This window comes from Triplophysa dalaica, chromosome 17 (assembly GCF_015846415.1).
Source record: "Triplophysa dalaica isolate WHDGS20190420 chromosome 17, ASM1584641v1, whole genome shotgun sequence".
NCBI classification, from domain to species: Eukaryota; Metazoa; Chordata; class Actinopteri; order Cypriniformes; family Nemacheilidae; genus Triplophysa; species Triplophysa dalaica.
This window is the reverse complement of record NC_079558.1, coordinates 16,766,445-16,786,186: the sequence shown is the minus strand read 5'-3', so window position 1 is coordinate 16,786,186 and position 19,742 is coordinate 16,766,445. Positions and strand designations below refer to the sequence as shown.

The 19,742-nt window shown below is 37.2% G+C and overlaps 1 protein-coding gene across 5 annotated transcripts in view; it reads right to left on the bottom strand.

Moving 5' to 3' along the window:
- plekha1b (pleckstrin homology domain containing, family A (phosphoinositide binding specific) member 1b) overlaps nucleotides 1-15,749 on the bottom strand; it is a 28,821-nt gene extending 13,072 nt beyond the window's left edge. For all 5 annotated transcript variants that reach the window (XM_056770893.1, XM_056770891.1, XM_056770894.1 and 2 more), the window contains exons 1-8: nucleotides 15,602-15,749; nucleotides 8,039-8,199; nucleotides 6,547-6,603; nucleotides 6,071-6,116; nucleotides 5,470-5,567; nucleotides 2,781-2,906; nucleotides 2,138-2,275; nucleotides 1,724-1,792 (exon numbers count right to left, since the gene is read on the bottom strand). In XM_056770893.1, coding sequence (XP_056626871.1) covers nucleotides 1,724-1,792; nucleotides 2,138-2,275; nucleotides 2,781-2,906; nucleotides 5,470-5,567; nucleotides 6,071-6,116; nucleotides 6,547-6,603; nucleotides 8,039-8,179 — 675 coding nt within the window. In that variant the 5' untranslated portion in view covers nucleotides 8,180-8,199; nucleotides 15,602-15,749. The remainder of the gene's footprint in view (nucleotides 1-1,723; nucleotides 1,793-2,137; nucleotides 2,276-2,780; nucleotides 2,907-5,469; nucleotides 5,568-6,070; nucleotides 6,117-6,546; nucleotides 6,604-8,038; nucleotides 8,200-15,601) is intronic.
- Between the last annotated feature and the right edge of the window lie 3,993 nt (nucleotides 15,750-19,742).

The following is a 19,742-nucleotide window of genomic DNA, read 5'->3' as shown; positions in this document are numbered from 1 at the left end:
TACATACTTTCCAAAGGCTAGTCATTTTATACCTTTAGCACCACAATTTACATTCAATGTGTCAGGAAACATAACCTTCAGTTAAAATCTGGCTTTACCCTGGGAGTAAAAAGCGAAAACCATGAGAGAATCATAGTGTTAATGTCTTTGTGTATGACTGAAGCAGTTACTGTCAATCCTGCTCCTGGAGGGCTTCTGTCCGGCTGGGTCATGTTTCAACTATTCAAACACACCTGGCTGTAGTTTGACAAGATAACCTGAATGCAGTGATCAGCTGCTTGAGGTCTGTTTGACTAGGGTTGGAGCTAAACTTTGCAAAACTGTGTTCTTTCAGGAACAGGCGAAGCCAATACACCACAGACCCCTAGTTGAAACTGCAAACAGTGTGAAAGCACCTCTCTCATTTATTAACAGCAAAATATGCTTCCAAAAGCAGCTTGTCAAAGAACCAAACTATGAAATTACTCCATAAATTAAAGTTGCCATGGCCCATTATTAATTCGTTTTTTGATTTACAAATGTATGTGAATGTCATTTAATGTGCTATAATTTATGATAAGTGTTCAGGTACGTGGGCGGCCTTTTAGATTTGTAGGTGGCGCCTAAACTGACACATGTATACGGTGCAAAAGTGCTGTAGAATATTTTACACTTTCATTCAGTAAAATGCTTCAAGGGTGGCCTGGAATTACATTAATAGTTGTGTAAGGGGAAGCTCTGACTTCTGTGTAGCACTAACTAAACTGATGCAAACAAAACATTCAGTTATCATTTACTCACCTTCGAGTTGTTCCAAATCTGTATAAATCTATTTCTGATGAACACAGAGAAATAGAAATGGGAGAATAGTTGTAACCTAACCGTTCTTGGACCCCATTGACTCCCATGGTTGAGCACAAAAGAAGATATTCTGAAGAATGTAGGACAGCAAACAGTTCTGGGGCACTTTTGAATACCATTGTGATTTTTCCAACGTAGTCGATGGGGTCCAAGAACTGTTTGGTAACAAGCATTCGTCCAAATATCTTTCTCTGTGTTCTACGGAACGAGACATTTATACAGGATACAGGTTAGGACCAAGTAAAGAGTGAGTATCTCATAACAGAATTTTCATTTTTGGGTGAACTGTCCCTTTAAGAAGCAGCGAGCCCTGCCGTGACACAGCTAGAGGAATTTACAACACTGAACAAGTTTAAACAACCACGAATACGTGTGTAAGCACACACACACACAAACCATTCTTAGCTATTTATGTTTTTGCAATAAAGCTAACTATAATATATAATGTAACTGAACTCCAAATACACCATAACCCAACCTATTCAGTGAAACTTGCACTTTACATATTGAAAATAAAACATTAATTTATTTACAAGCTTTTCCCTGACTCCCTGACTATAGCTTAGTGAACCCACTCACGCACACCTCCATTGGCCACACGCTTTCACTTTTTGCAGTCACTGCTGCAATTCTGTGGGAACATGTGTTAAGATGCTTCATTTTTTCTATGTGATTAGACATATGTTCAGATGCCAGAAACAAAACAAAGGCCAGACTTTCACTTATCAGATGTGAGCTCATAGACGCACAGGTGCAAAACACAATGAAAACATCATCAGCAAATCAGCAAATCAGGTCAATGGGTTCAAGCTGTACAGCATCAGTATGCTGGACTCTGACTGTGTACAGGAAGAGAGCGAGAGAGAGAGAGAGAGAGACTGACCATATCTGATTTGAAGTAGCTGAGGTTCTTGTCATCCAGTATGAAGTATCTTCTTTTCCAGTTTCTCATCTTAACAGAGACAAAAAAAGCACTCACACATATGAATCCTAGAATTGAACATTTCAGGTATAAAACTACTCAAACTAAGGTATCACAGAGGCCTTACTGGACTATTTTACCTCCTATTTGCGTACTGTGTTTACAGTTAATGCTATTTATAATATTGCATATTACTGTAACAAACTCTATTATTTATTTTCAAACTAGACTAAAATCAGTTGTCTTGAATTGCAGAAAATCTCGACTGTTACGAATCAGTCACTTGAGACTACGTTCCTTTCCGAAACATAGTGAGCTGCCATCCTAAACGGTATTTTAAGATGTCATTGGTGCATGCACATTTTCCCCACTCACCACAGCTCCCTGTTTAACACAATATCCGGCTTTGATCACCGACTGGTCCTGGTAACTACGGCTCAGGTAATATGGCAGCGCACCGTGAGGTTTTCTTGATCCGCTCCTGTCGGCTCCATTCAGACCTTCCCCTTTCTCCTGAAAACATCAAATATCTTAAAGTCCCCAGGAACCGGAAGTTGCGATCATTTTTACTTCCGTATTTTTACCCATTTTCGAGTGAAATGGAATTTAGAATGATAAAGTAGTGGGCGTCCCTTATGTGTCCTCCTTGCTAACAACGTCTTTTCCTTTGAGATTATTATTACCGCCACAGATTATGATAAAAATTTGAACAAAAGTTTTGCCAATCTTGGGCTGAAAAGAGAGGTGGAATCTCCAGATGGTACTAGGGCGGAATGGGCAGCTGCCGGTCAGTGGCTTCTCTCTGGGTGTTTACATTAACTCAAACACAGATAATAATCCACACTTTGGTGAGGACAGACTCCCACGTTATTTTACATCACGTGGGGAAAGTTGAATGGTGTTACAACGGATAGTTAGACATCTTACCCCTAAACGATTATGGTATGTATTTATATTATTAGTAGATATCGTGTATCGTAACTTAACATTTTGGTTAAACTATATAACAGCTGCTGACCTGCGTGGTGGTGATGATGGGAACTCCTGCAACGATCTCTGTTTTATAGGACATTTGTTTCGTGGCACCCAATGCGTCGGCAACCACTTCTGATGTATGAGACCACTGCTCAGTTGACTTTGGCACCTGGAGAAGAAACACAGAAACATGAGAACTGTAAAATAGCTGCAAAGTGAATAGCTAAAAGAAACAGCCAAAGATTCAGCTGGCCTAAGCCTGTCTCACTGTTTTGAGCCGGGTGAGTAGTTTATGACTCGTAGTTTATCGCTAGTTGTTGACAATTGGAAGAAACATATCAAAAAGAGTCCCAAATGTGTACGTGTAAGTATATCTGAGACACAGGTGAAAATTCAGAGACACTACGACAGACAAACTAGCTTGATATATAGACGTCACATTTTGTTTTTTAATTTAAGTGGGGGATTTTATTTGACTTATTGTATTGCTTTGTAAACTATCGGTAGAATGGTCACCATCATTCTTTTTGGACATTTTTTGGAAGTAACAAAGAAATGGCATGTGCACTGATAATACACTTCAAAACTGAAAAACTGGGTAAATGGACCTCTCACTATTCGCCTACGGAATGATTTAATTCAGGCAAACTGTAACATATGACCGCTTTGGACACATATTAAAAGTTATTAAAAAAATGTATATATTGTTTAATGTCATTGTAATGTCAATGCCTTTTTAAGGGTCTTCATTTTCTCTAAATGTATTATTTATCAACTTTTAAGACCCTATGGACACCCTGATAACATGCATATTACTTACAGTATTTCATTTGAGCTATACAAACAATGCAGTGACTGGAGCTGTTTAATTGAATATCCTTGATTGCAATCTCTCTCTGCTCATGTGGACAGATGCAGTGATGCACTGTCTGCTAGTATAGACTGACACTACACAGCACTTTCTGTAGGCATGCCATCAATGCCTCTGGGCTACTGATCAATACACATACAACAACTTCTTGCTTTGACCAAAAAAAAAAAATGAAAGTTGCAATCTTACCTTTTTCATTAAACTATTCATAAATTTACATAAACTGCTGCATTGACATTAATGGTTAACAATGGTTTTACAATCCATTTGTGCAGAAATACTATGCATCGTAAAGACTGATACGTTTGAATTTCTCCAGTATTGACAGAACAGAAGTTAAATTAAGTGATTATTACATGAAACTTTCTTTTGATTGTCACTTCAGACATCTGTTCCTTCTGTTCTCTTTATATCTGTTACTTTTGCTCTACTGTCACATTTCAGCCGCTTCAGGGATGGCAGGCAGAGTACACTATGTCAACTGATTGCCTAATCAAGTAAAGCAAACGCCTCGAGACCGCAAGGTTGGGGTTCGAATTCGAAGAGGTACTTGTGTTGCTTGTATATATCAGGTGTACATGGTGATTATACTCTCAACTGTTTTCAAACATATACATTTTTCACATGCAGTTCGTTCTTGTTGCTGCGTGCTGTCATAGCTGCAATTTTGGTTATTGTTACATATCTCTACTTACACCTCTATCAGCTTTGCTCAGTAGCCCGTTTGTGGGATGTTGGCTCAGTGGTGAGACTCACTAAGTCTTTGGTGTTTTGTGCTGGTGTATTAATTGTGCACTTTGAGTTTGTTTTCACTTATTCTTCTCAAATAAGTGATGCTGCTTGCAGCTATATTTAGATCTGTATTTTTATTTGATGTACACCACAATGTATCTGCAGTCTAGATAAGTCGTTAAAGGGGAGTTTGTTTTCTACTTTTACACTAATGTAATATAAATCATAGGGGTCCACTGAATGTGTCTGAAGTTTCAGCTCAAAATACACCACAGATCTTTTATTATACCATGCTCTAATTGCCCAGTTTTGCATGTGAGGAGAAACTCGCTGTTTTGGTGTGTGTGTGTCTTTAAGTGTTAATGAGCTGCTAGTCTCCGCCCCCTTTTCAACAGAAAAAGCAGCCAGGGCTATGAGCCTGTGCTTCCAAAGACAAAACAAGAAAGAAGGGTCACATATAGCGAATGCGAAAACCATAACAAACCCGTCGCGTGTTTACAAACCATACACACAGTTTTCTATAAGTGAAGGTATTCAAGACAAACGCATTGGGTTTTCTGTAAGTGAAAATAACGTTACACAGGACAATCATGTCGCGTGTTAGCAAGCCACACACATTGCTTTCTATGAGTGAATGGACAAATGTGTCACTGTGATATTTGATCTACTTTTAAGATGCCACAGGTCCCTGAGGTCTTAAAAAATACCTGTCCTTACAATGTCTTTATTTGCAGCTTTGCCTCGTTCAGTGTGGAGGATTTTCATTGAAAACAAAATAAATACATTGCTCTCTTGTCTCCTGTGAGGCTGGGAACGGTGTTCTGTATTGGTCTGTGCAGCCAACAGTAGAACAGTTAGTATGATTTGTTCTGCTTTGCTTACTTTTGCCATGGTGTAAGAACTTCACACACGCAAAATCAAAAATGGCGGTGTGTTCAAAGAAAGGGGCGGAAATATTATAATAAGAACCGCTTCTTACTTTAGAATGTGAGCGAAATCTGTCATTTTTCACGTTTACAGAGTTGGCAGATGCACCAGAGACCTGATTTAAGCCCTTAAATATGGATATAGTCTGGTTTTTCGTGAAATGACCCCTTTAAAACTGAATCTGATTCAGGATCAGACTTACTGTGATTTTGGTGGCATTGTTGAGCACGTTCACCCAATCCACTAAATCCTGTTTATCATTTGCTTGAAGATAAAACTTCCTCATTACAGCATTGATGACTGAAAATGAGAAGAGGATTAGAGAGCTTTTGACACTTAAGCAAATTAAGTAACAGTTCACATAGACAATCTGTCATCTGTATAACTTCATAAATAAAACACAATAGGATCCCTTTTGTATACTTTGACAGTTATAGGATTATATACATTTATTTTAAAGTGAACCATTTTAAACAGGCTGCAACAAATTCTATATTTTTCAAATTTATCTAAAAGAGAAAAAATAGCATAAGGTTGTGGGTTCAACACCCAGAGAACACACATACCGATAAAATGCATAGCTTGAATGTACCGCAAGCCCCTTTGGATAAATGCATGCATGTAAAATGGTTAAGACTACTTTCTTTGTAACAGAGATTCTCATTTCAACAACTGAAAATCCAGTGTTAAGCCCTGCTCTCAAGAACAATATATTGGGTTATGGGTCAGGGTCTGACAAGCCCCTTTGGTGACAGTATCTTCCACAGACTGTTTACTTAAAAGAGAGAAAACCCCTTGCTTACCGAAGCAGAATTCCGCCTTTGGACGCAGTTTGGTGGCATCACTAACCTTCAATGACAAAATATTATCGGACAAATCAGATAAAATAGACTTTAAAATATGTCATGCACACACTGTTACAAGATGCATTCTGTTGGCGTGATGTAGGTAAGGGCATAAATCTGTCCAGTACTTTACCTTCCTATAGCACTTGGTTTGCCCCACTTTTTTATTTAGAACTGCATGGTTTCAGTTATGTGGTTGGAAAGTTTCTCTGAGATTTTGATTCATACTGACATCACAGCAGCTACTGCAGCCCATCAGCTTCAGGGTTGCTTTTGCTGTTATCTAGGATACTGTTTTCTTTATATCAGTATGAACAAGTCTGATCATTCACATCAGACCTCTGCTAATGCTGTAAGGCATTTTCCCACATAATTGTTTTTTTAGAGATAGAGAGAAAGATTGATGGATGGATAGATAGATGATAATGACAAACCTTGGATATATATGATAATTTCAAGGAGCCAACGTTAGATGTTCCCTCTGGAAGATTCTGCAGAGAGAAAGAGATTTCAGAGCAAGTAATTACACCTGCATTTGTGAAACGATACACAATCGTAGCAAATGTGTGACAAAGGATACACACTGACTTTAATGATGTAAGAGGTGTGTGCGTGTGTGTTGTATTTTAGGGCAGACAAGGACAGAATTCACAGAGAGCAAGAGTACAACATTCTCTCAAAAGTTGAGGAATTGCACAGAGGTTTATAAAAGTTTTAGCACATAGAGATGCCATGAAGTAAATTATTTAGATGAAGCATCCATTAAAAATGCTGTCTGGGGAGCAGAAGCTGGAAGGACAAGATGTCCATTGAAAGACCCTCAGTAAGACTATATAGAAACAAACAGACAGGTGCTGACTTTAAATAAAATAACATGTCAGCAGAGATTTCAGAGCTAAATTACAAACCACATATTTCTCACTTAACCCCCCCCCCCAAAAAAAACAATAGATCAGGGCATATCAAATTATGTTGCCAAACCTAATTAAAGTATTTCCAAATTTGTGATCAGCATTTACAGTATCAGTCTAACAGACAAAAGAGACACACCAAGTATCACATCAAGACTAAAAAGACCCCAAAATGAAAATTCATATGGATATCAGTCATAACCAGTCATTTTGACTGTAAAGTTTAGCACTATTTAGTAACAAAACCCACCAGAAGCCATTTCACTAATATAATTTACCCCAGTGTTTATATATATATATATTTATATATAAATATGAAGAGTTCGGCTCTAAAATGAGATTACTCCTGTTAACTAACTGTTAAACTAAATTTTAGTGTTAATTAGCTGTATTTTTTTAGTTATGGCATAAGTCCAAACAAACCAACTGCAGTTTGATTGATATTAACTGGAATGCACAGTAAAAACATTATATTTGAAAAATAAATCATTTTGGAACCAAACTCTTCATATATACAATATTAATGAAAGATATGATCTTTTATCAGGCCATTTATTTTATATTTTGATATCCATAGTATGTATGTATTGTAGTCTCTGTGGCTAGGGGAATGTCTGATATTTAATAATTGTAAATAAAAGACCTACTGACAACATACAAACAACAAATGTATCATTATGTAACGCTTAAAATGCTATCATCATTAACAGAAAACAAATGTCCTTACTAAATTAGCCTTTCCATGCCAAAACGACTTCTATCTTTAAATCATTTCCCAATTAGAACACTGTTCATTACAAAATGTGAACCTGCTTGTGAAAACTCAGCAAAAGTTTTTTCAGTGTTTTCTACATAAAATCATCCTACAGAATACTCTGTGAAAATATAACAACAATATCTTCAATATTGACTAAATAATGCCATTTCAAATATTGAAATATTAGTTGAATTAATACTTCAGCCACTGAATTTAGTTATATGCTAACAAAATAAATGAGACCAAAGGGTTTGATACCTGAGGGTTATCCATGTACCAGACCAGGCTGCCCTCCACCGTGTCCAGGATGAAGTAGCGGCGCAAAAACTTGCCGTTGTTCTCTATTTCTTCGATGTCTAGAAAGCCACAATTTCGATTTTGAATATCTACGTATGGCATTTCTAAACCTGTGCATTACCCTGAAACAGAGAGAGAAAGATAGGGGAGAAGATAGTGATTAGAAGATCTTTGTTGCATCTTTGTGTCAGTAAAACTTTCTGTGATGTCACGCTTCGTAGAAATGACACCCACTTCTTGTTAGACCTCTGGGGTAATGAAACCCAACACAAAACTGTATGAATACAAATGGGTTGATAACACATTACAGCAGCAATGATGCAATCCGTAGACACTGGTTTAATTTCACATTTACCTGCAGCCTCTCGAAATGTCGTAACAGCACTATGGTAACAGAGCAAATGATGTTTTAGCCGCCGTAAATTCTTCAGGTAGGTTAAAACTGGCCCCTCAAATTTTAATGAGCATTTTAGACCCTCTGAATTTCCCTCATGAATTTCCAGTTTCCTCATTTGTTTGGACTCTAAGCTTACATTATAAAGGCTGATTCAAACTGGTAGAAATGGGAAAAAAGCAAAATGAATGGCCAACGAACTGAGCTTTCACATCAATGATGAAACAAATGTACCAATGTCAACAACTGAGCCTTAAATTCACCATGATATCAAACATGAAAATTCTAAGTGTTTTACACAGTGTTGCCTTGATTATTATAAATTATTTATCAGTAAACACAATTATTTTTTCCAAATTAATTTGCCCTCTTAATCTTTAATCATAAACATTAAGCTCCTCTCCCCCTCTAAACAACAATCACCATCAAGTTGTTCCAAATCTGTAAACATTTCATTGTTCTGATGAACACAAAGGGAGATATTTAGAAGAATGTCAGTAACCAAACAGATCTCCCATGTATTTATTTTTACCACTATGGCAGTAAATGGGGTTGAGATCTGTTTGGTTACTGACATTCTTCCAAATATCTCCCTTTGTGCTCAGCAGATTAAAGAAATGTATACAAGTTTGAAACAATCTGAGGGTGAGTAAATGAATGATGACAGAATTTTCATTTTTGGGTGCACTGTCCCTTTAACATCATGTTCACTGCGCTGTGGGAATACACGTACTGTTTAAAAAGTATAGCGTGAATGCACTGCAAGACCCTTTGGATAAAAGCAACAGCTAAATGCGTAAATATACATAGTGATTTCAATCCTTTAGGTAGATGTTGCTGATGTAAAATAACAGTTTTGCTAAAAGACGAATTCAGCCTGATTTTGCCTCAATTTGTGTATTGTAGGGATTCGTATACAACGTGTGGGACATCAGGACACAAGATTAGATCCTTTTGCCCTGTATAGTTTGTCATAGTAAACAACAACCAATACTGATTCATTACATCGCAACAGAAAGACTAGCATGTTTTTACATCTATGAAAAAACCAGTGGAAGCACAAATGCTGTGCAGCTTTCAAATGTGGTAAAATGAAAGAGAAACAATGATATTTGTGCTGCTATGTGGAATTATGCAATGAAGGAAGTTTCAAGGAGTCTTGGCAACAATACTTTGTTTCCTCAAGAAAATACCACAACAGAATGATAAAATCAGGCGTAGAGTTAGTTCTGGCAGCTCACATGAGTGAGTCTGGCTTGCATCAGCCAATCACATCAGGTGCAGCTAATCAACGTAAACCAATAGTCATAAAACACACATTAGACTGCGTCCTATTTAATTTGCCTTTCTTTGCTCGGTATCAGCTGCTTAATTGTTCTGCACTCAAAACTCACCTTCATACCCATCTCCTCCATATCTGCCTCCATATCATTTAATTTAATCCTGTTACTCATCACAAACTGTTCTGGTTCTCCAGGTGCGGGGACATATATTGACACGCTCCCACTCTGTCCATGCAAGTCTGCATGGACAGGCGAAGAGTTTGCCCAGAACAGTTTCATTCCGCCAACCTTAAGTATATGCTATTGTTTAAATATTTTATGACAGTGGTCTAGACAGAAAGGCAAATGCTGCTGGTGAATAATAGCGGATGCACTTTGCAACACAATGAATTCTGACGACAGCCAGTACAAAACACATCACTTTGAAAGCCACTGCTTGTTTACGCTTGTTTGTAGAAGTCACTCACTAGTTCTGCCTTTCTCCATGACATCATGCACGTCATAGTCGGAAGGCAACTAATAGTCTGACATTGTTTCTTGCATCTGACAAGAATTTTGAAGCCAAAATCGCATAATCTGACAAACTGACTAACCATAAGAATAAAAAAAAATGGTGTACTGGTCATTAGGCCACAGCTTTCATTAAAGGCGGGGTGTCCGATTTCTGAATTGTTTATACATAGTTGGGCCAAGTACCAAAACAACCAGAGTGCACAGGATGGAAGAAAGCAAAAGATGGAGGTAAAGGTGTATCTATTTAGGTGATTTGAACATCAACAACGCTTATGAGAAATCGGACACCCCGCCTTTAAGTACATTATCTCAGGTGGCTTTCACGCTTGTAGTTTAGTTCGGAAAGGGGAAAGGATCGCATGAAGAATCACTAATGTGAAAGCTCTCAAGCGAACTAGGGTGCGGACCAAGGTACCGAACCCGGGACTAACTTAGGTGCGGTTCGTGAAAGCGACAAGGACCCGGGTGGGCACTTGATTAGAAAGTAAAGTGACCTGCTATTTCCTTCAATAAAACACATTTAAGAGATGATATTGTTGATGATTTAGAGAGCAAGAGTGAGCCTGCATCGTATATCTGTGTTGCGAGTGGAATCAGAGCGGCAGGTCAAAGGTAAAACATTGTTTCCTCAAAAAAGTCTGTTTGTAAGGACCAGAAAGGCGTCCAAATGCAACTCTGGTACAGTAAACCCAAATGTATTTTACTCTACTGCGCATAATAACACCAAATTAATAAAAACGCAACGTGTTCTGTTTTCTATCATGCTGCGTGCACATTTTTGATGAGGTAAGACAAACAAACGCACTTGGGATTTACAGAATCAAGTTGAATGTGAAAGCAAACCAACGCTGCAGGGGGCGCCGGGAACAATCGCCCTCAAGTTCAGATTGCAGCAAACAAGCCCAACCTGAAAACGGCCTCAGTCTCTGACTTGTATTACTTTAAAGTAGGGATGCACGATAAATTATGTTAAATAGTAAATTATTTGTTTTCGGCCCAAAATTTGCATATCGCTGCATCCCTGATTAATATTTAGACACTGTATATTGGCCCAATATATCGGTAATCGAACCCAAGTGTTAAATAATTATCGGTTATTGTTATCAGCCAAAATGTGCATTTTGGTGCATCCCTATTTTAAATTCTGCCGGACCTTACAAGATCATGTCATATGTTGTGCACTTCAATCTCCTGTGAACAGGAAGTGAATTAACTATAATACTTTTTCATACTATAACTAAGACTGTGATCTCTAGGGCCATGAGAGCTCTCTTATCCTCTGTTCCCATGTCCCCACTCTATTCATCAGAGTTGTAGGAATGATTTGGTCCATCCATTGCTTAACCTTTGACCTTTGTGTACGTACTGATGAACAGGGATGGTGCAGAATGGTATACTGGCCCTGACAGATTGACCACCTATAGGTCAAATGGCACATGAATGGGGAATTCAAATGTAATACAAATTGTGCATTTTGAAACTATCAAAGCATCCATCACTGCACATACAGCAATCTAATGAAGAAATAAAACATGCTATGTGCAAGTATGTTAGTAAGTAACATCTCTTTTATACAAACCTCATTTTTTGTCCATACAAACAATAATATATTGTTTATGGCCTGATTGGTGGTTTGTGTCATGCAATTTATTTTTCAGTGCGGAGAGACATATTCAACTGAGAAGACTTTAAATAACTGGAAGCCATAAAGTCATGAGAAACATGAGAAAAAAGGTACATTTGAAAGTCACATTGTGTGTTTGTGTCTGTGTAAAGAGGAAGAGAGAATGGGAGGTTGACTAACATATCACAGGTGCAGTGTTTTGTACGAATTTGAATAGATATATTTCTGAACTATCTAACACAGTGGTTCTCAAACTTTTTCGTTGTAAGGCCCCTTTGTGTAAAGTGCACCGCTTTCCGCCCCCCCCAAATAAAGATATATATATATATATTGAATTTTACTTAAACCAAAAAAATATTCAGTTATACAGTGCTGGAACATCAATACGTTTGGTTGGTGGTGTTATTATTTTTATTTTTTATGTGACATTATTTCAGAGCAAATAAGAAATTATGCAAAAAAGCAATGTAATTCTGGACAATAACATTTCAGTTTTTCTCTCGAAATTGCATAGTTTAGTGGCCCAAATGTGGATTAAGAAAAATTTGAAGGTATGTTTCAAAGCAAGCAACACCGTGATACCAACAGTCAAAAAGCACAAATATTATTATAAAATTTTAAATTTTAATGCCAGCTAAAAGGGATAGTTCACCCCTAAATGACAATTCCGTCATGATTTACTTTAAAGTTGTTCTAAACCTGTATACATTTCTTTGTACTGTTGAACACACAGAATGATGTTAGCACTTTTCATTTTTAAGACATCATTCACTTTAGTCATATTTTTTGTTCTGCTTAATACAAAATTTGATATTTTTAAGAATTTAGGAAAGCAAACAATTCTGGGGAACCTTCGAGGTATTTTTTTTTCTGGTCAGTGGTGCCCCGAACTGAAAATTTCCAACATTCTTTCAAAATTCTTCCTTTGTGTCCAGCAAAACAAAGTAATTTAAAAATGGTTGGAACATCTTGAGGGTGAGTTGTTTGGGGTGGTGACAGAATTTTCATTTTTGGCTAAATCCTTAAAAAATAGAATACAAATAGTGCTATCTAAGTACCATGGTGCAGTCATAGTATGTGATTGTAGTCACTAGTAGCATAAAGGTTATTTTATCATGAGACTGAATATTTACTATATTCATGTACCATGTTTTTGGTCAGAAGATAAAACAGGAAGTAAAACCCCAAACATTTACATTGAAAAAAGGAACTGAGCAATTTCTGCAGGAAAAGAAATATTATAGAGAAAAATTGAGTTTTTGACCTAATTTAATAATAAGTAACAAACTAGAAACTACTCAATCAGAACACTGAAGCAACTGGACAGCAACAATGGCAACCACTCAGTTGACAGTCCACTCTCAAATAGTATTTTCGTCTTAACTTCTTACTGTTCATGTCACATAAGCATAGAATAAAAACACTTTAATGTGCCAAGCAAATCAGAACCGAACCAAACCGAAAACTACTAGAAATATATCTTAACATCATCAGACTTCAACTTCTCTTAATACACTGTTAAAAGACTTACAGAGTAAGATGTGGTGTTATTAGATAGAAAACCAGTCTTCACCTTGGAATTATAAGGCTCTATCTGTATTCCGAGCAGTTTTGAGATTAGTTTTTACATTCCATTTGACGCTGTGGATAAAACCTTTCTGTTTTCTAAAAAGTCCCAAGATGAACACAATGTAAACATGTCACAATACCATAATGTACTTCATGCACTCCACAACAATCCATACATGGCTTAATTTACTTTATTTTTTGAGAGAGTACATTCAAGGAACCATATTTTGATACACTTGTCATACTTGTTTGACAGGTCAAGCACATTTTACAAGTAAAATACCTTGGGTATAATGTCATGCGCAATGACACCATTTACTTTTTCAAACGGTTTCCTGCTTTTTCATTCCAAAACTATTAGATTGAACACCTACGTTTCTACTCTGATAAAACCTCTATAATTTTAAAAAAATGGTCATATTAATGTATTATCCCTGTTGCAGTAATCTGCACAGTTTAAAATGTCATTCATTAGTCACATTGGATTGCATGACAGACTGCGGCATAGAGTTAAAACTGAAACAAGGAAACAATGTGAACAACATGCTTTTAATGAAACATCTGAAAACCTTAGGGCGCATAGTACTACCACTGGTGAGCTATATGACGTCTCCTGATATTTTGGAACGTACAGACTAAAAATTCCATTCCATTCCATTTTCTACTGCTTATCCGAACTACCTCGGGTCACGGGGAGCCTGCGCCTATCTCAGGAGTCATCGGGCATCAAGGCAGGATACACCCTGGATGGAGTGCCAACCCATCGCAGGGCACACACACTCACTCATTCACTCACGCACTCACTCACACCCTACGGACAATTTTTTCCAGAGATGCCAATCAACCTACCATGCATGTCTTTGGACCAGGGGAGGAAACCGGAGTACCCGGAGGAAACCCCCGAGGCACGGGAAGAACATGCAAACTCCACACACACAAGTCGGAAGCGGGAATCGAACCCCCAACCCTGGAGGTGTGAGGCGAACGTGCTAACCACTAAGCCACCGTGCCCCCCGACTCGTAAATTAATCACCGAAAATCTTCCATTCACCTCAACCCTCCAACCTTATTCCCTTATTTGTGCACCAGGTTTGACAGCATCGGTGGTTTGTAATCAAACTTAATCTGCTTGTTCAAGTGTGTGAAATACAGGATGGAATTGTAGAACTGTTCCTCACACAAAGCTATTGTACGGCTTCAGAAGATGTGAAATGTAGCGCATTGGGTGCACCTACACATTTTATGATGCTTTTTTTCCAACTACAAAATTGCTTTCTACACACAAGTTCCTTTTTTTGTATATTTAAGAAAAGTTCGTAAAAACATGAGAGTGTGTAAATAATAATTCAGTTTTGTTAATAATATGTTAAATAATGAAGATGGCAAAAGTGTATGCCATAATGTTTTTAATAAAACCAAGTGTGGGGAATTGTAAATGTAGAAACCTTCCAAACAGGTTAAAAAGATGATCTAACACAAGAAATACTTCCTACATCCAGTCTCAAAGACTGCTGAGCGCTGAGGCGAGAAATCTATATACTGTATAATCTTTGATGTATTAACAGCTGTCACAATAATATGAAAACGGACCTTATAACATTAATATTTGTATCCCAAAACTCACTCAAAATACCATGATACCAACTACCACCATGTTTTTGTACGATGCTGGTACCGTGTTTGTCTTTGACGTGCCCGTGAAAATATTGTGGAACTGACAACCATTTAGCAACATGTAGCATTTACAGTACTGTGATATCTAAAAGCACGATGTACTGCCACAGTACTGTACTGTAAAATACCCAGACCCTGTAAAATGCTTTACTGTTGTTTATGCCCATGATAGACAGAAATGTAGAGAAGTGCACTAGGCTTTGAGACGCACATACACAGGCATGACACAGACATAACGCATCAATCCCACATTTCCAGACATGATAAATCTATCGGTTATATTATGTTTCCAGATATCGAGTAAATAATGTAACAAGCTCTTGCTGGAGCGACAGGTTTTTGCATAAAGTGAGGTAATAAAGCCCTCAGGTAAATATGTAACTACTTCACTACGCAAGACAGCGTCCAAGCGTAATATTTAAATATTAATTAATTATAGCACATTTATATAAGTAGAGATAACTTACAAACTCGTACACAGCTGTAAAAAACTCGTATGTAGCCGTGTGTTGTCCGTTTAAGCTGGACCTTCAGCCCATCACCCGAAAACTTCCGACGGTCTGACTAACTGACGGTCTTCCAGTAGCTAATCTGACGGGCGGAGCGCGGAATTGCAAACCCTACTATGACCAAGGGACGCACTCATGATTATTAATTAGTCCATTCTGACGTTGCTTGGTTACCTTCCTTGAGATTCGGCGAATGACTAACGCCCACATGCCAGCGTTTGTCCTCAGCCAATCAGTTTAGAGCTGTACGTCAAAATATAATATTTATGAGCAGACCTTAGCTTTACTAGGATTCGCTGCTTAACATACGAGGGCGGGAGAGACTTCTTCTGCCGTCACGTGATCTCGGAAATTCGATCATTCCCACTTCAACCCGGAACTAACGTCTGGATTTAGTAACATTAAAACACTAATGTTACTAATGATTTAGTCGCATTAAAATATTACAAGTAACTTATCTACTAACATTAATAGAGCACCGTTCCATACATTATGTCAGGGTTGAACTGGGAATTATCGATTTTTCGCGAGCACCCGAACTCAGAATTCTTCGTTATACATTGCGGAATAATGGGAATTGTAGTACATACAAATACCTGTTATTCCGTACTAAATTAATGCTTAATATATTTATTTAATTTTTACACAGTCCATTGCTTATGCTTACTTAATCATTCTCAAAATGTGGAGAATGGCAGTGTATTGTCACTTGCCTTTTAGTAGCCTACCATGATAGCATTTTAAGCTATTATATGCACACTTCATGTTTTAATACCGTGTATGATGCTAACAGTATTGTTCTTAGATTCTTTTAAAGCAGGGGTCACAACCTTTTTGACTCCAAAGCCCCCTACTGCATGATTTCAAACCAGGGGAAATCCTCTACAGGAGAATCATTGTTCTTTGAGATTGGAGCACAGGTTATTAGAGGGTAGTGACCTGCATTCGCATACATTTAACATAACAATGAAAATTTGTTACCTATGCATTCAAAGTGAAAACAAGTAATTTGTCTACATTTTTTCTTAATTATATATATATTGATATATTGGTCAGTGAAACTTTTCTCCAAATGAATACCCCTTTGATTTGCCTTTGTTTATAAATAAAAACATTGCTTCGTAATCTCTTTAATAATTCTTTGTTGTACAAGAACTTTTCGGATAACAGGTAAAGTCATGCTGGTTATCATATTCTCTTCAGAATTGAGATTTGGGTCAGGGAAGTTGTTGGTGGGTCAAAGCGTCAGTTTAACTTTATTTAAAGCATTCAGGTCAAGAAGTCATGCAGTAGTGTGTGGACGGCTTCTGTATATCCGCACTGCTCTGCTGAGCATTTTCCAGCATGTATTGTGATGGGATGACTTAACTTCCTCAATGGCAGTTTGCCCATGTGAAAACACAGAGCACACCACGCATCCTCTTCCCTCAATTTGGACCCTGAAAACAATAGCAATGCAGCATATTTCAAGAGCAGGGAAACTATTTTGAGGTTGCATGAGCCAAATGACGAAAGCCTGCAATTGGCCAGTGTGTCAGATGTAAACGTGAGGAATTAGCTCTATAGACAAAGTGGTGTTATAGCTTTTCCATGCATTTTCCATGTTGTTGTTGAATACACTGACCAAAATTATAAATGCAACACTTTTGTTTTTGCCCCCATTTTGCATGAGCTGAACTCAAAGATCTAAGACTTTTTCTATGTATACAAAAGGCCTATTTCTCTCAAATATTGTTCACAAATCTGTCTAAATCTGTGTTAGTGAGAACTTTGCCATGTTAATCCAACCACTTCACAGGTGTGGCATATATTATTGTACAGGTGTGTCCCAGGCTGGCCACAATAAAAGACCACTCAACTCTAAGGGGGCAAAAACAAAAGTATGGCGTTTATAATTTTGGTCAGTGTATATAGACATTGTTATATATATATATATATATATATATATATATATAAGCAAGTTATTTCACTAAAGAAATGTTAACATAAATTTCACACTAAAGAATAATAACAGAACTTCTTAAAATAGCCTAGTTTACATGCCCCCGATTCTTAATACTGTATGATTTTACCTGAACAATCAATGACAGTTTTTACGTTTCGTCATAGTTGTTTAAGGGTTTCTTGTTTGTCATGAGTCATTAGACTGTCAGTCACCCAGGTCCTCCACAATCTTTGCTTTTTCAGCATTTCTGGATATTTGACTCATGTCCAGCAGTAACTTTATGATGTTGAGATTCCTCTCTTTACATTGAGGACAACCAAGAGACTCATACACAAATATTACAATAGATAGAAACATTCAGTGCTGCCCACAAAGTCAACACCATTAATTTAAAGTCAGGTGGGTGTAAACCTCTGAAAATGGTTTTGGTGTAAAAAAATATATATTTAATTTCCTGAAAAACATTTATGTATTTTAGAATCTTCTGAAAGACATTAGTAACTGAAAAAAATAAGATGTATAAATGAAACAATAACAATTTATACCAAAACCATTTTCAGAGGTTTTACACCCACCTGACTTTAAATGAATCGTGTTGACTTTGTGGGCATTGTTAGCATTATTTAGTGTGAACTTATTATTACTTATATTAACATTTCTTTATTGAAATAACTTACTCAGGGCAGGACTAAATAAATAAACCTCAATTTAAAAAAATCCTCTTATTTTTATATGTTTGTATGTGTGTATTATTAGCACGGGTAACAAGTTTCAACATTTTTAAACAATATTAGACATAAAATTCAAACAGGCTACAATGTTTTTTCCAAGGTAAGACAGTAAGTGCAGACCATGCAGGTGAGGACATGTCACAAATGTCCAAATGTCTTCTTTTGTGTTCAAAAGTTTTTTCCTACTAGTCGGGGGCAAAATCTGTCTGGTTATAAGCATTCTTCCAAATATGTTTCTCTGCGTTCATCAGAACAAAGCAATTTAGACCGATTTGGAACAACTCGAAGGTGAATAAATGATGACAGAATTTTCATTTTTGGTTGAAGTTTCCCTTTAAAAGCATAATATGTCATTTTCACAACTACAAAGTGTAGCATGATGACACTTTGAAGGAGTATGGAATAATCAGAGCTATAAAATAAGTCTGACAGGACTCACAAATAATATTTATTGGTAATAAAGTAACCGTTACATTGCAACATGATTTAGATACAACAACAGAGTGGTGTTCTAGACACTACAGCTACTTACACAGTTTTTATAAGACTCTCTGGTTTTGTCATGAGACTTATTCTACTGCATGCGGTACTGGGCAGATTAATCACATGACACACGGTGTCAAATTATCTCAGGTATCCACAGTACTGCTTTCAAATCGCTCTCCCATAACTTTGATGTCTTTTGTAAAGTTAACACACATTCAGTGTAAATTTTTTTTGCTGTCAAGTGGTTGACTTAATTTAACTCATAAAAATGAATTTGCTTAAGAATATAAAGACAAACACTGAGAATAACGGGACATGGTGCCATTGACAGGCAATGCAATAATGCATATGACACGGCTCAAACAAAGATTTTTGTTTGTTTTAGATGTAATGCAATGTGTTACAGGATTTAAGGTTCATAGACACCGTATTTTTCACATACCGTGCATGTTTGTATCTCCTCTTTGCCCCGCCTCTCTAAAACGCGCAGATTTTTTACTAAACTTATCGCTCTGAAAAGCCAGGTGTGCTATGATTGGCCAGTTAACCAATGCTTAGTGTTTGGTTGAATACTGCAAGCGTGTGACAAAAATGTAACTCCTCTTGCCATATTTGGAACCTCAGGTTCCGAAGCAATTGTACTGATATGGCATGCCCACATTACTTGCATTTACATTTCGGCGATCTTAGTCAAATCATACCACGAACTGACGTATAGATTTGTGGGGGTGTGGTTACATGAGGAGTTTTTTAGGAAGTTCTGGGTGAGCATTTTCTTCCGACAGTTTGATATTTGCAATTTTAATACATGCATGGGCAACTTATAACACACCAAAGACAAAGAAAAACACGTATTCGTGCCATATGACCCCTTTAAAACCGTGATTTTTTTCTAGATTCATGAGAATGTGTATTAAGTACACAAGTGAACGTAATA